This window comes from Fistularia commersonii, chromosome 18 (assembly GCF_037954325.1).
Source record: "Fistularia commersonii isolate RoL2024-O1a breed Wild chromosome 18, RoL_Fcom_v1.0, whole genome shotgun sequence".
Lineage (NCBI taxonomy): Eukaryota > Metazoa > Chordata > Actinopteri > Syngnathiformes > Fistulariidae > Fistularia > Fistularia commersonii.
In genome coordinates, this window is record NC_141301.1 from 8,539,623 (window position 1) to 8,557,088 (window position 17,466).

General features: G+C 38.5%; 1 protein-coding gene across 2 annotated transcripts in view; it reads left to right on the top strand.

Moving 5' to 3' along the window:
* veph1 (ventricular zone expressed PH domain-containing 1) overlaps window positions 1–17,466 on the top strand; it is an 80,198-nt gene that overhangs the window by 57,667 nt on the left and 5,065 nt on the right. For both annotated transcript variants that reach the window (XM_086164166.1, XM_086164168.1), the window contains 3 exons: window positions 44–178; window positions 5,801–5,918; window positions 15,754–15,890. In XM_086164166.1, coding sequence (XP_086020292.1) covers window positions 44–178; window positions 5,801–5,918; window positions 15,754–15,890 — 390 coding nt within the window. The remainder of the gene's footprint in view (window positions 1–43; window positions 179–5,800; window positions 5,919–15,753; window positions 15,891–17,466) is intronic.

Below are 17,466 nucleotides of genomic sequence, written 5' to 3' on the forward strand. Positions count from 1 at the left end.
TTTTTGTTTCACAGCCTGTTTTTATTTTCTCCCTCTCAACCAGAGTAAGTCCAGTGTTCCCCTGTGCTTGAGAGATGAGTGCGTCCAGAGGCTGGCTTCTCTTTGGGAGAAAACTCAGCTAAAGGGAGCTCACAGTTTCCTAATGGCGATGACGCAGCACAGCACAGCACACAGGAAGGTACTGCAACAAAGAGGGTCAGGGCTTACATTTCATGGTAACGTAACTGTGTTACACTGTATACATGTAAGCTTACGTGCACAACTGTGCGTTACTTGTTTTACCCTTTCATATGGTGAAGTGCCGAGTGGTCTCTTGAATAACTAGCGCCCCGAAGAAAAAGCTTTCTCTTGATGTGTGTTGTGATTACCATGTGGGGCTTAAACACACCCAACTCCTATCATATATAAACACACATATGCACACAGTCGTTATACACGCGAAACAAAACACATCTGCCTATACGGATTTCATACAATGCACCAGTACACATCACAACTGGTAAAAAAGTGAAATATATATATATATATATATATATTTATATACCATTCACCAAATGTCATCATTACAGAACAAAAATAAAACAAAAAGGCAGTGCATATCATCTCTACAAAATATCAAGTAATAAAATATACTCTGTGTTGTGTTCTACTTAAGCCATGTTTTATTCGTATTAAATTGACAACACTTGGGATGAAGGATTTCTTTTAAAATGTCTATAAGCCAATCGTAATTAGTAATGTCACATGGTTAAAGGTAAAAGTCCATATCTAACAGGTGAGTTAGGTTTCCAACATGTGCAATGACCTAATTTTATCCAGATAAAGTCCCTTTTTTCTATATTCATTTGTTTTTCCATTAATTTGATCATAATATAGACACTTAATTTAAAAAAAAACTTGAACTAAAACCATCCAAATTAAGCCCTTCAGAATAAACACACCCAGTAGAAAGTCCACCCAGTCCACACTGGCAGAAAACAGTGTTATATAATTTATATAATGAACAAAGTTGGGTAATCACTTGTCACTTGGCTTCCAGCTTCACAGCAATGCTTGTATCATAGCAAACATGACTGGAAATGGACAGATCATAACTTCCAAACTTTGAGAAAGACTTCCAACATCTCCTTTTGCCTTATATTGAATCATGTCTCATTATCTTAGAAGGCTTCAGAGGGGAAAAAAACACATCTACCAAAAAAATGAGATTTAAAAGAAGAGGTGTCAAACTCCTTCTACAATGCAATTCCTCTATCCTTTCTGTCAGACCTGCACCTTCAGTAAGCTGACCACAAACACATGAGGCTCTCTAAAGATGTGCAAAAATTAAAACGTCTACATATAAAGCAGAGAAAAGCTTCATGGTTGTATCTGTATTGGCGGATTTAAAGCTAGTGTTCAAGCTGTTATGAGGTTTCTGATATCTCAGAGACTTTTGTTTGGGTTTTGTGGACTTTAATAACATGCAGTTTACAGAAATCTGATAGAGGAGGCAAGTCAGAAGGTGGGCATGGAATCCAGGATATAGGTAGGATGAGGAGGGTGAGATTTTATATACAGTCAAAAACTGAGTTAAAAATAAAATCTTATGTCTGTTCTCTTCGGATGCGTCAGATTTAACGTGTGAAGCTGCTGTTACAGTGTTTATAGACATAAAATTGATTCTGATTTCTAAACAGTTACATATAGTAACTGAAAAATCAACACAGCAAATGACATTTAATCAGTTTTCAGTACATAGCTTTAACCTTTGAACCTGCCATCACTTTTACATTAGATTGATTAACTGGGGCGTTTTGTGGTGAATATGAGTTTTAAACTCAGAAATGCTTGTTTTATTATTTTATTTTATCTTTTTCTCTAAAGAAGAAGTATTAAATCTGGCGTAATATATTCAATATCCAGAGTCATTTTTTTGAATTTTAATAAAAATTGAATGTAATAATAATAATGTAATAATTGCTGGTGGTAGAGTCAGAGTCTTCTTCAGTCTTTCTATTGTTTGATATGAGCACAGCATTTGACACTGCTGTTCATCATACATTGTTCAACAGACTGGAGAACTTTGCTGGCTTTTCGTGTCCTAAGGTGGTTTAATTCATACTTGTCTGAGAGACATTGTAAAGATCAGTGCAACAATATCCTCTCCAAGGCCTGTGAGTGAGATATGTGGTTCCGCAGGGTTCTGTTTTGAGTTGGTTGCTGTTTCAGTTATACACCATAACACTTGGCCAGATTCTGCGCTCATTTGAAATTACATTACAGTCATTTAGCAGACGCTTTTATCCAAAGCGACTTTCAAAAATTGCAATTCAATAACCGAAGATCCAAAGTACCAGTAATCGTCATTCAGAAGTTCCCACTCTACCAAATAGCCATCTCAAAACCATATACATACATACATTCGTTTCTTTGTTTTTCTTAATTATTTTTATCTTTTTATTTTTTGGGGGAGTGGGGGGGCTAAGTGCGAAGTGGGGTAGTGCATCATATCTTCAGGATATGATTGGGCCGGATTGAAAAGAGCAACGGCCGGATGTGGCCATAGTTTTGCCACCTCTGTTTTAGCCCCATCACGTCCGTCTCTACAGGATAGGTTGAATTCATGAATAGAATGTATACGTTTTCATGAGAGCATCACTTTGATTTAAAGTACTCTATTAATATATTTATCACTATTATCTTTATTATTGATAAAAGTAGTACTTGTTTTGATGCTTAGCCTGCAATTGAAGCTTACAAAATTGACTGCAAAAGGCTTCATCAAACAAAAACATGAGGAAATACAATTCAGTTGATTGCTTGTTAGGTGAAGATTGAAATAAAGCAATTCTATTCTAGTTATACAGGAAAATGTATATGTGTTTGAGTTTGGAATGGCAGGAGACGTGGAAGTCTGATGGGGAGGGAAGAGATCCTTCACAATTATTATTTCAGCTCCTTCGCTCTTGTGTGCGGGGCGGGGGCATCTGTTGTTACGACTTCAGCGTTGATAAAATCTGGACTAGGAAGAGGATGAAGAGGATGATTTTTGAGAAAGAGCTGAGCCACAGATTAAATTCGAAATATTGGGGGAGACGGAAAAACAGGTGTGGGGGTTGGGAAGACAATAGCAACTCGAGTAAAAACTCAAACAGTTCTTTATCTCTCATGGGCAATGAGAATTTTGTTTTGAAATGTCCATTTATTTACAGTATCTTGACCTTTAAGACCTGATAGATTTAAAGATGAACCTCCAGATTGACTGGTAACTTTTTCAGGGTTAGGGACACTAAGCTGGAGCCTACCGTAGCTGTCATTGGGCGAGAGGCGCTGGACTGGTCGCTAGTCAATCACAGGGCCACAAATAGAGACATGCAACCATTCAGTCTTATTTGCACATCTGGGTACAAGCCTACCGCATGCTTTTGGACGGTACTGGGTTTGAAGAACCCAGAGGAAAATCCATGCATACATGGAAACTAACCCGAACCCAGAATCAGAATCAAACCAGGGACCTTCTTGCTGTGAGGCAGAAGCGTTTAACACTCTGCCACCACAAGGAACGCATATACATGTATATATATCTCTATATATCTTAAGAAAACGTGATTTTGTTTCTGTGTTGCTTCTGCAGCAATTCCAGTTATTTTCCTTTTTTTTTTTTACATGGATACATAATGTTTTCAGCAGTAAACGGAAAACAAATAATAAATATGTTACATGTTAATGACATTTAAAAAAAAACGTATGGCTTTGTTTCCGTGTTACTCCTGTAAATCTTACTTTTATTACTCCAATTTATTTTCCTTCTTGTTTTAAATAACACATCTCATCATGCTTTCAGAGGTAAACTAAGAACAAATGTCTCAGCGATGGGAAAGCATGGAGGAGTACATCGGAATCCACTTTTCCAAGTACAGATGAATCAAACATGTTGGTTTATTTTCAGATTCCTACATTGTTCAACTCGTGCCTTTCCATTTACTGTTTACTATCACCCGGCGTGCTTCTTTACTCTTTCGCAATATCTCTATCTTCCGATAATTATCATGCCCCCACATGTTCAGAGCCCGGATATTCATGTAAACCTGGCTCTTACAACCACACATGGTTCTTATTTATCTGTATTGCAACAGCACAAAGTGAGATTTGTGGATGAATCGACATGCCATGCACTAATTATTTTTACTTATGCCTGGTGACAGAAATTCATGTCAATGGTCACATTTTGAGCTAAATCAACACATTTTGAATGAAGAATTGTTTTAAGGGTGGCTTTACGGGAGGGATGGTTAGACTTAGTGTCTCCAGAGAATGAATGTACATGAAGGTCTGTCATGGATTTGTGTGCGTTTTTGCAGTAGCATATTTTTTTAATGCCAAAGTCTGAAGCCTTTTGTCTTTGATGTGTTATACTGCACATCACACTACTAAGGTGAACAACCACAACAAAATGAAAATCAGGATTTTTTCCCCTTAGCATTTTAAGGGTCAGATCAATTCAAGGTTTACATTACTTTTATACGGTGTAGAATTTATATCTATTAAAAGGGTTGCATAAGCATTTAAATCACAAGTTCTCGTCATTTCCTGATGCAGCTCAAGGTCGTTTATATGAAATAGGATTTCTTGATTTTTAAAGGTGACTTTTTTTCTAGAAAACAATTACACAAAGATTTAAAGCTAAATCTGAAGATTACAAATCAAAATTCCAAATGAAGTATCACAGAATAATAATATGATAACCACAACACTATAATAATATCATAAATATAATATATAATATGTAAAATGATATATATTTGTAAACTTGAATGACTAGAAAGTGGATCAAATGAATAATTGCACAGATAGCCACCCTGATTTCTTTCAAATCAAACTTTCTTTTTCACATGTGAAAAAGTATGAAAGATTGTTTTCTCTCTGAAACGGATCATAGAAAATCTTGAAAGGGCCCAAAGAGTCAGAGTTCAAGGGAAACGTTGAGGCAGGGCTTTCACCTGGATCAGCGGTAAGGAAATTAAAACTGTGAATTCACAGTAGAGACATTGCACCAAACTGCACAGCGACAACCTGCACACACACAGATGGAAATGTGTTACAGGTGAAGATACAGACATACATATATATTGTCATAAAGAAAAAAAATACTGCAGAAATCCAAACCATTTTTCTCCGAACACATAGAATATCAATGTGTTTCATTTTAAGGGCCTAAGTGTGTTTGTGTGTATTTAAAGTGAAATATAATCCATACCATATGCAGAAGGTCTTCAGGGATTTATAATGGGGGAGGTGGGTTTTGGTTTCCATTCCTTTTTATTCTAACGTGCACAACGGATAGTCCATTCTCAGCTTGCAGCTGTCAGTTAATGACACAACGAGTATTTAAGAGTCACCTGCCATTTTGTGTAAGTTTTTTGCAGAGGTTAAGTTTTATACGGGGGGGAGTCGACTTCACAGGTCATTGGAGACTTTTAGCTCAATATTTACCTAAGCCCCAATGACCCATGACCCCACTTGGACATGTCTGTTATCACGAGTCCAAAAAAGCGAAATAGTCCAAAAAAGATGAGTGAAGCATCTCCATTTCTAACAACAAAAGGCAGATGTTAAAAAATCCTTGATTTTGTTTGTTTAGGAGTCTCGTCCCTGTGAAACATAGCAACATACAGTAGAAGCACTGACGTATGAAGTCTGAGTGGCCCCTCTAATCTCTGTGTGTTATGTTGTAAAAAAAATTGCATCCCCATCATCAACACATAAATTGAGAATCTTGACTTAGAATTAAACCTGTGCTTTTTGCTACCCTCTTCAGGACTTGGAGAGTCTCCAGGTCCAACTGGAGGAGGTTCGCTTCTTTGACCTGTTTGGCTACAGCGAGGAAGAAAAGTGCTGGCTCTGCTTCATGTGTAACAACCCTGAGAAGGCTACAGGTGTGTGCACGTGCACATGCACGCACCACGCTTACAAGCACACAGACATTTTGTCATACATGGTAGTAATCATTCATTTCCAATGAGAAGAATATTTAGAGCATGAAACTAGAAATTCAAACTCAGAAATATAAAGACTCATGAAAAGGGATTGTCCTTGAATTTTATTTTATTTTATTTTATTTTATTTTATTTTATTTTATTTTATTTTATTTTATTTTATTTTATTTTATTTTATTTTATTTTACTTTATTACACAATGGTGGGGTATTAGGCCAAGGACCAAAATGTATGTATGAATTATTACTATTATCAGTCTTAATATTATCACGTCATCTGATCTGTTCACCAAGACAAACAGATTTAGCATTATTTGTCTCCTTGCCAGGGTTGTAATATGAGGCCTCATAGAAAAAAAATATATACCGGTACTTACATATAGGTATAAAATCATAATACTATAAGAATTGAACCTTTTTTATGATCCATAAGATGAGATTGATGATATCCATAAGATGAGAATTAGAACTCTATGAGATATACACCATTCATTCAGACACTTGCATTCAGTAACATTACTGTATGAGATTAAGGTATAATAAAGTAAGAATAAATAGTGACTGTTCAAAGAAAGAATCTAAGTAAAAAGGAGGCCTGTGGGGTTTCTTGTGAAATTATACCAATGTGTTAGTTTCGACAAAACAAGGAATCACTTACCGGTTGTTATTCATACAGTGCTTTCAAAGTCCTGCTCCTAAATATAATCTAGTACTGATGTGCCAAAAGATAATTTGTATTCCAAAATAAGGCACCCCACAGATATGAAAGAAATTGTTTGTTTTTTTGTTTTTCGGGAGAATTCTCAGTGGTTGCATCTGCGAACCCTAAACTCCGACACGTGACACCAAATGATTAGGGAAACTTTGGTGTTTGTCTGGACAAACTACCCGAGACACAGATGCAATATTTTTAAGAAAAATTATAGTTTTCCCAGAATATCCTTGAAGAAACAGTAACAAGCGACTTGTATTTAGTAATGCTAGTGTGATTTGATTACAAAGCGTTGTTGTAATCGGCCGGTCATGTCTGAATGGTTTACTTTGGACCAGTGAACCCCCCACCTCGGAGTATGTAGCCCCGATGAAGTCAGACTTGGCATCATTACCTGATCTTTTAACATAGACTCTCTTGAGTCTATGTTTGTTTTGTTTTTCCATTTCTGGTTAAAATGCTTTTTTTGTTGTCTGTTTGCCATCAATCTTTGATCTTGTCTCACTTGAAAGTGAGAACTCGAACAGGAATTAAGAACGGAAAACATCGTAGAATCTAATCTGTTGAACAACTTTTAGCTCCTTAACTTATTGGAGGTTTTAATTTACGTCATCAAGACAACAGCCGCATGTATGCTTCACTCTCACTGCAAGGGCACGAGGTGTTTGATGTGTAGCGATGGGGCTTTAAGTTTACAAAGTCCACAAATCAGTGTGTGGAACAGATTTGCCTCAGGAGACCATGTAGGAGGGACGGGGTGTTTGCCAAATGGCCTATAAATCTGTATTCTTTCGTCTCATGTGGAAGCTATTATGGGTTGTGCAAGAAGCTAAAGTCGAAGGCAATTTATGGCACATGTTGCCTGCTGATGAAGAGCTCCAGCTTGTAATTTCATGAGAAGCAAAAGATGAAATGAAAGGTAGTGTTTAAGTGAAGGAGACAGAAAGTGAAGCGTTTCTAATAAGCAGCTTCAAACCCGCATCTAACACATGGACACGCTGGTTTTCAGTCTTCTCATGCCCTGGATCACACAGCTTGTAAGAAGCCAGCAAGTTCTTCAGTAAGTCAAAGCGGGAGGCTGGAAGTTGTTGGCTGCCAGAAAAGAAATTGGAGAATCAGTGAAAGTTTACTGGGCGTACTTTTGGAGTAAATTTAGATCACATAGACCCTCCAGTTTGTCCTGAGCTTTCCCTGGGGTCTTCTGGATGTATCCTGACCAGATGCCTGAACTACCTCGCCTGGCTCCTCTCAATGTGGAGGAGTAGCTTCTTTAGTCTAGTCTTATTCCATCTCTAAGGGAGAGCCCTGGAGACACCCTGCAGAGGAAACTTGTCATATCCGTGATCTCATTCTTTTGGTCACTACCCACAGCTCATTACCACAGGAACCAAAAAAATTGAGAGCTTTTGTGATCTTTTGCACTTCTTTATCATGACAGACCAATGCAGGGATCCACATTACTGCTGGTGCTGCTGATCAACCTGCCAATGTCATGCTCCCCTGTCACGCTCCCCTCATTTGTAAACAAGACCCAAAGATACTTGAACTTCTTCATTTGGGGCAGGATTTTATCTCAGACCCCAGACTGATTGACTTTTTCTTGGATTTGGAGGCACCGATTTTCATCACAGGCCAGAATTTGAGATCACAGTTGGATGAAGCATGAGGCCAATCGAAACCATATCATCTGTAAAAATCAGAGATCCGATCCTGAGGCCATCAGGCTGGAACCCTCAACACCCTGGCTGTGCCTAAAAATTTTGTCCATAATGGTTATGAACAGAATTGGTGACAAAGAGCAGCCCTGGCAGGGTTCAACTCACAACTCACTGGAAACAAATGCGACATACTGCTGGCCATGCAGACCAAGTTCTGACACTGATCGTATGAGGATCAGACAACCTGCATCTGGGGGTAATGTTCTTCAAGCATCCCCCCGAAGGACTCTCAGGGACATGGTTGAATACCTTGTCCAAGTCTAAAAAGCACAGTTTATCTGTTTATCCTGTGTGAACTTCCACGCATCCTTCCAAAAAGCTGAGGTTACAGAGGACGGATACCACACCAATGCTCCTCAACTCAAGGTACAACTATCTGACAGACCCTCCTCCGGGACCCAGAATAGACTTTACGAGGGAGGCTGAGCAAAGTGATTCCCGGTGTAGTTGGAACACAGCCTCAGTCAAAAGCTTTTAAAGATGGGGACCATCAACCCACACTGTCCCCAACATCTGCCAAGTGTTGCAGCAGTGTGTCACCCAGGACTGTCCCACAACATCCAGAGTCTTGAGGAACGCAAGGCAGATCTCAAGGAGCTTTTAAACCCTTAGCCCACTCTGACTCAATGTCCCCCACAGAATTTCTGCCAGGGATGGTAATGGAGTCTCTTCCTGACAAAGGACTCTGCCAGATGTCCCCAACTGACCTTTACAATATAATTGGGCCTGCACGGCCTGGCAGTCATCCTCCCCCACCATTGTAGAAAACTGACCACTAGGTGGTGATCAGTCTATAATCCCACCCCTCTCTTAACCAGTCTATAATCCCACCCCTCTCTTAACCCAAGTGTCCAAGACATGCAGCTTCAATCCCGATGAGGTGAACACAAAGTTGATCATTGTGCCAAGTGTACACCCATATGCCTGAACATGGTGTTGGTTGTAGAAAGTTTGTGACGAGCAGAGTTGTCCAGTAACAAATCAAGGGGGGGTCCATCTAATAAGCTTTGAAATCAGAATCAAAATCTCTTTATTCCTCACATGTACAATGTACACAAGAATTTATTTGACATGGTATGACAGCGCCCTATAGCAGGAAAATTCCCTAGTAGAACAAAGAAGTCCCTGGCAGGTGTGCTGTCTCTGGCCCGCACTCCAGAAAGAGTGGGTACTCTGAGCTGCTGATTGTTGCGTAGGCACAAACAATAGTCGTAGCCCATCCCCCGACCAAGGGCGGATGGAGGTGACCCTTTCGGCCACTGGAATAAACCCCAATGTAGAGGCACCAAGTCGGGTGGCAATAAGTATGCCCACACCTGCTGCCCCTTGGGCCAACTCCAGAGAGGGAAAGGGTCCAACCCCTCTCACAGAGACTGGTTCTGGAGCCAGAGCTATGCGTCAAGGTTATGACTATATCTGGTTGGAACCTCTCAAGATGAATTGTACGATAAAGCACAATTCTAAGATAGATGTATCAATTTTTCTTACAAAGCATTTGGCTGAGAGACCCTATAAAATCAAATAAAACAAAGCCACATAAATGTGAAGTGTTATTTTAAAATTGCTCAAGAGTGGTTAATCCAATGTTGCGTTAAGATGAATGTTCAAATTTTTTGTTTCATTCCTGCCTTGGTTACATAGTACAGCTGTTCATGATTTTAGCATATAAATTCCACAAGAATCCAGTTATTAAACCTCAAACCACATAACATATGAAATGTTTAGTAGCAAGTAGTGCATAAGTATGATGTAAAGCAAAAAAATAATGCCTCTATTTAATTGCACCTTTTCAAACAAAAATTATAAGGTTGTTTAAAATACAAGGCAAAAATAGGAGACACATAAGAAAATAATTATGTCTGGCAACAAAGCAACAAAAAATGGAAACCACAAAATAAAAATAATAACAGCAGTTAAAATAGCACTCTCTTTGGAAGGAAAAGAAGTTCAATTGATCTGGAAGCCATTCAGCTGGTCATATTTAAAATCATGCACATAGTGATGTTTTTGACTAATAGTGGCCTCCAAATCTTATTCAAACCAAAATACTTGAAGTGACAGTAAACATTTATTTGAAAAGCTCTATAAACTGGATATAACATAATTAATTTTCTCAATTAAGATACATTTTCTTTATTTAGTTTAGTGTCAATTTTATACATTCACATAATGCAGTAAAATGTATGAACACATACAATTGATCCAGCCTTACAACTTCTTCTTACAGGGAAAAAAAATGCCGGTTAATAAATTACAATGATCTCAAAATTTGAAAGAAAAATTCCAAAGAAGATTTTTGATTAAACATCCTAAAAATGAGCATTTAAGGTGAAATTATCTAACAATAATGAGAAAAGAAAAATTAACCAGAAATGAAGGCAGATAATTTAAAATTGTCTGAAAATTTGGATAACTATAAACCTCAACATTAGCTTGATATGATTGAGAATTGAGAATTAGAGAGACATCACGACGGCAGTGGGAGGAGTATTATCCTAAAAATTAGTAGACTATGAGGTAACCCTCAAGATGTTACAAATATACAGTATATTTGCATCTCTTCCTGGAAATTCAAATTTTGAAAAATGACAAATAGCCTTTATTTTCCAATTTATTTATTTATGTATTTATTTTTAATGGAATATAACTCGGTGGCAGTTTGTAAAAGGTGGTTTGCAATCTGAAACATCTCCCCTCTGTGACCGTGAACCCCGCAGGCATGACATTTTCATGTCAATTATACCTTAGACTGATGAGACAAACTCAGTGGTCTGAAAATGTGCTCATCAGTCAGTTGTCAAGGTGAAACTCCATTAGCTTGAGAAATTAGCTTTCATAACATTTGAATTTGTTCCTGGCTGTGGGCTGTTTGTTTTAACAGAAAAGTGTTATCTTGTGTTGTTTAGGGTGTGACTAAAAATGTTAGAAAAAAAAATAAAGTTGATATAAAACACATTTTTTCTCTTTTATATTAAGGCTATATATTGGCTCCTATGTTTCTTCTGAGTAAGTAACCTAGATTTGGGTGTCTTTGTTTTAATTATACTGGGTAGTGCAGTCTCACAAAAAGAATGTCCCTGGTTTGATTCCTTTATGTGTTGGGTTTGCAGATCCTCCCCAGTGCCATGTGGTTTCTTTCGCAGATCCCTCCCATGGTCCAGAAACGTGCAGTATGTTTATTGGAGACCCAAAGACAGAGTTGCAGAGATAATGTGAACAAGTGAATGGTTTTATGTCTCTTTATGAGGCCCTGCGATTGAATGGCGGCAGGTCCAGGGTGAACCCCGCTGCTCACCCAATGACAGCAGACATTTATTTTGGATCTGCAGGTCCAAGATCTGTGTATTGTGTGAGGAGCCTTTAAAATTGTATTTGGCGTCTACAAGTGCTCAATCGCAAGTGTTTGAAAACAACCAAGTGGTTCGTGCTGAACTGAGTTTTATTGGAGATCAATGTCTTTTCAGACACGGAAGATGTTTCCTAATACCCATGGGTTCATACTCTTTGTGCACAAAATGTAAAGTTCATCCAGTTGCAGCACGCAACAATCTGACCATCTCTAACATGCATAACACATTGAGTTGCTGCCATGCAGTTGGACGATTGGACATTTGTTTTTATTAGCATTTAAACATGTGTGGCTGATGAAGTGGTAGGTGAGTGTGGTAAAACTGTTGATTCGATAGCTATCGAGTGTTATCATCAGACCCTCTCTGAGATCCAATCCATCTCTCAGCACAAGTTCGTGAAAGACCCCTGAAGGCCGTCTGGGGTACCTTTTATTTTACTCATGTAGTGTATTTTGTATATTTGGGCCCTGACTCTTCTTCCTTTCCACAAGCAAAACACTAAGCATCACTAAAGCTATTTGCAACGTCTTAAAACATGACCAACTGATGTTTCAAGTTGACACATGCAACAACATAGACATCACACCAACAAATGTGAGTCGGGTGTTTGTTGTCACCTTTGCGACATTTTACAAATGTTTATGTTTTGTCCCTGACAACTGTTGCGAGCTAATGCAATACTCTGCCTTCATTGCCTCCATACATCCTTAATATTGGTTTCGGTTTGTCTTGGGTTTTCGGTTAAAACTCATTCAACAGAGCTCTCCAAATGTATGACTGGACATTAGTCATAAACTCCAAGTTCAGAAATTATGATGTGATTCGTTCAGAAATTCCTTGCCAAAATCTAATGATTTTACCCTTTCATGCTGAAAACCACTAACACTGAAAACGCATCCAAACTGAAAGGGGATACAACCGTGCGACATATTAGATTAACCTTAGTAGAGTGACAAGCCTCGGTCTCTGTGATAAACAAAAGCGAACTATGTGACGTCAGACGGAAAATGCGATTTGCCCAATTGAACGTTTCGTTTGTAAATGACCCAGTTTCCCAATAGATGTGACTCACTTTCAACTAGGTTGCTTGATGTTGCCAGTTTTGTTTTAAATTGTATTTTATAGTAATTGAATAATCTGGAATCCGTCCTGCTGGCTCAGTGCAATCACAACAGAGGTGACTGTCATATATCACTAGCAAAGGGGAAAGAGGTGAAGTGTTTCTTCCGTAGTGGCCACAGTGGAGCCAGCAGTTGCTGCGACACCATAATGCTTTATGATCTACTGTTGAGTTTAACTACTGGAATGTCTTTGAAGTGAGCAGTAATGAGCTGGCTTTTTGCGCAAAAAGTACAGGAGTTCCTTGTCTACACTCTCTCTGCCCATGCTTCTGACTAACATTTTTACTTTTACATCAACATTACCAAAGTCACCAGGGAGTGCAATTCCCAAAAAAAACAAGATGAACGCAGCCTTGAAATCGTGCACTCTTTCCTCATGTTTCAACATGTCTCAAAGACAGATCCTCTGTTTGTAAAAACAAAGGGAAAACTCCGAACCAGATTCTCTGTCATCTTACAATTATTTAGTGAAGATGTGGCAGACATGAACGGTCGCCGTCGGAGGTTTATACTGAAATTATCTGACGACCAACATGTCATCAGTACGGATTTTTCCAGGTTATAGAAATGTATCTGGATGACTCAAAGCTGAACCTCTGAAGGGAGATGTTGCATAGTTTGGTTATAATGTTATACCTCTATGTTAACAAGAAGGATCTTTGTATCAGTCTGCAAAACAGACGTTTTCCTTTTCATCAGAGATAGGTCAACTGTGTCCCTCGGGTTACATCCCGCCTACAGCATTGTATTCCTTGGCCCGCAGGGATTTACATGAACTACATTCCAATAAGATATTTACATTTGAAACATTTACTCCAGCCCAGATACCAAATTAGACCTACCAAACTCCCTATTCTTTTCATGACCTGATCATGACAAGATAAGCTGACAAATGGGCAGTCTCAAGATTTTTACCAAAGAGAGGGCTGCAAAGCCATTTTCAGTTGAGTCACACGCCTCATTGATGACGAAAGTGTTGCCATGAAGAACTAATACAGCATTTAGCACGTTGTGCCAACTATGCCAGCAACCTGTCGTCAATTGTCATTCCTCCATTGTCAAGCAATGAGGATAATGGAATTTTCCCCCATTTAAACATTAACATTGTATATGATTATGGTATGTTATTTGAATGAGCATTTTTCAGAAATATGATTTTTGAATGAAAGATTCTCGATTCTAGTTTGTCTACGCAGAGCTTTGCACAGTCGATCCTGGGTCACAGCGAAAACAGCAGAGATGGGAGACATAAAGTAGAGTTGACAGTTACGCCTTGGAAAAGTAAACAAATTGGCAAATGGAAATTATCCCAGCCTGAAAAACACTAGCAGGAGTTTACTTTGTTTAACCGTTTCAACTGGGATGATTACAACAATTAGATTATTTCCATTTGCTGTCCTGCTTGTACAGCTTTTGATTGACCACTTGAGGAACTGGGTGAGTTGGATACTTCCTTTTTGGAGAAAGGTAAGACGGTTATTACTTCCAGTGGGAAAACTGGCCACTGACATGCCCATTGTTCAAACTACATAATGTAATAAAAAAATATAAACAGTATCCTTCAAGCAACATATGTATCTTCTTTTGCGAATTACACTCTTGAATACTTTTTTTATCATTATAAATGTCACTATTGTGAAACATGTTACAAAGTGTATCCTAAATTCTTTGGACTGGGCTATTCCAGTCATGGAATGCTGTCACTCAAAAGGGGAAACTTGACATGTGAGACCAGAGGAGTTGGCAGGAGCTTATTTACGGCCACATATTTTCCTATACTTTGGGATGAGTAATGGTGCTGATCTGTGGCTTTAACCCATAATTTGTTTTGGTATACAATTCCATGTTGGTGTTTCAGCACATCCTGCTGTTATTCCCCTTCAGTCACTTTTATCCCCCTTCAGTCAAAAGCTGTTACCGAGAGACTGACTCTTACTTGTGCGCTCATACAATGTAATGGGAAAGCGGTTGCTGTTACTTGTTTGGATTGGAGTCTTAACACCTATAACCTCTGTAAAGCCCCAAGTGCCCCTCTGAAGGCATCTTACAGAAGGAGAAGCAGAATTATACTCAGGATGCTTTGGACTTGATGTCAGTTTGTCTCGGACAAGAGGTTGTGAACCGCAGCGCTTGCCTCGGGGCTGACGCCAGATCCATGGATCACTATCCAGGTGTCTACATCAAAGAAAAGGGAAGGCACAAGGCCATGGTGATTTATGCATCGGACAAGTTTATTTCTTCACTCCAGAAATTGAAATAGTTGTTAGATAGTCGGATGATGCGGACGAGTCGATACCTCACTATTCGTCCAGTTGTGCAAGCAGTGTTCCCTGTCTAAATGGGCTGACAGGAAGTCATCAAACACTTATTGATATGGGAGAAAGACATAGAAGAAATGATGGTGCCCAAGCAAATCTCCAGGAAACCATACAATGCTTACAGTTTTTATCACTTTTCATCCCCCAGTCTGTTTCACATTCATCAAAAGCAACTGTTCTCTGCAATTGAAGTGTCAGTTTACACAACACAGTGGTATTTTTCTAGATGCAGGGGTTGTTTGGTTTTAAATTGCCAAACGTTCGTGGTATCGACCTTTGTGTTTTCTGCCTGTTGGGAAGTCAATTGAAATCTATGACGGCATTTTTTCCCAATTACCGTAATTTATTTTCAAAAAATGTGGATAGATTGTTATGTAACATGTATGAATAACATTTAAAAATAAAATACCGGCCAGTTTCTTAAAAAGACAACAGAAATTAGTAAAAATCTGTATTTTTTTTGATACAGACTCCATACACCCCAGTATTAAAATAAATTTCATTCAAAAGATTAATGTTTGCTTTCTGCTTTTATTTCACTTTATGTGGTTCTTCAGTTGTTAACCAGGAGGGACAGCCACTGATGGAGGGGAAACTCAAAGAGAAGCAGATCCGCTGGAAGTTCATCAAGAGATGGAAAACCCGCTATTTCACCTTGGCTGGAAACCAGCTTCTGTTCCGGAGAGGCAAATCAGTAAGCAGACTATAAAAAGAAAAAAGTGTTCTCCACATTCAGTTATACACACTAGCACTGTAATGAAAAGAAACAGTCTATTGCTGTTAAATCCAACAACATCTCCACCGTCAAGAAAATATGAAAATAAGTGAATTCTAATTTGAGCCAGCTGTTCGGGGGGAAAAACATGAGTCGTCACTTTTATTCTGAGCTCATAGTTGATGCACATTACATGTTAGAATGCAATACGCATCAGTGAAAGTGGTTTTTAGTCTGGGGAGTCTCTTTCATTGTGTTGAAATGCTCTCCCTCATAGGAATATGTGGAAATATCAGGAAGACTGAAGGCCGCTTTTCTTTAACTCCCATTGTGCCAGACAACTTTTTCACAGCGGCTCCAAATGTTTATTTTTTCAAAATGTTCTGACGTCTGCAACATACTTTTGGAAAGTTTTGTTTTTCACCTGGGGATTTTGATGAAATATCAGAAAATGTGTTACTTCCACATACTGACTAATATATTTTGAAATAGGCCAAACAGTGATGGGGCCTGGGGAAACCATCCACGTAGTTAGATAAAAGTAAGACCATTTTGGGTGGATATGAAGGGAACTATATTACAGCAACAACCATTTTTTACATTGTTCCAGACATTAAGTAATGATACTACTATTGCTACTACTTGATAATAATAATAATAACAATAACAATAATAATAATAATAATAATAACAATAATAATAATAATAATAATAATAATAATAATAATAATAATGAATGCAGGATAAGCAATTAATAATGAATGATTCCGGTTATGATAATTACCTCGAGTGCCGGATAGGTGGTAAAAAATATGAATTAATGGACAAATGGATTATGATTATGGTTATGATTGTGGTTTTTATTATGGCTGTTATTATGATTATGATTATGATTATGATTATGATTGTTATTATGATTGTGATTATGATTATGATTATGATTATGATTGCTGTCATTGTTGTTGTTGTGATTATAAGCCTGACTGCAGGACAAGTGATATAAATAATGAGTAAATAAATGAATAAATTATGACAGTAACAGTAATTATAACACCGAGGGCAGGATAAGCAGTATAGATAATGAAATAAATGAATGAAATAATGAATGAATGAATTATTATTATAATAATATTATCCATCCAATAGAGCCTCAGGGCGACACTGGGAGCTCAGGGCGGCACTGGGAGCACTGGGAGCAGTGTCTCCCTTTGCCGGTCCCAAGCCGGGATAAATGCGGAGGGTTGTATCAAGAAGGGCGTCTGGCGTAAAACGTTTGCCAAAACCAAACATGTGAGTCAACCATAACCATATCATACCGGATCGGTCGAGGACCGGGTTAACAACGACCGCCATTGGTACTGATGACCTACAAGGTACCAGTGGAAATTGGGCTTCTGTGGGTCGAAGAACAAGAACAAGAGGAGGAGGGCATGTTCAGAAGCAGAGAGAGAGGAGGAAAGGAAAGAGCCTGGGACTGAGAGTAGGGAGTTTGAATATCGAGACTATCATAGGAAAAGGTAGAGAGTTGGTCGACGTTATGCAGAGAAGGACGGTG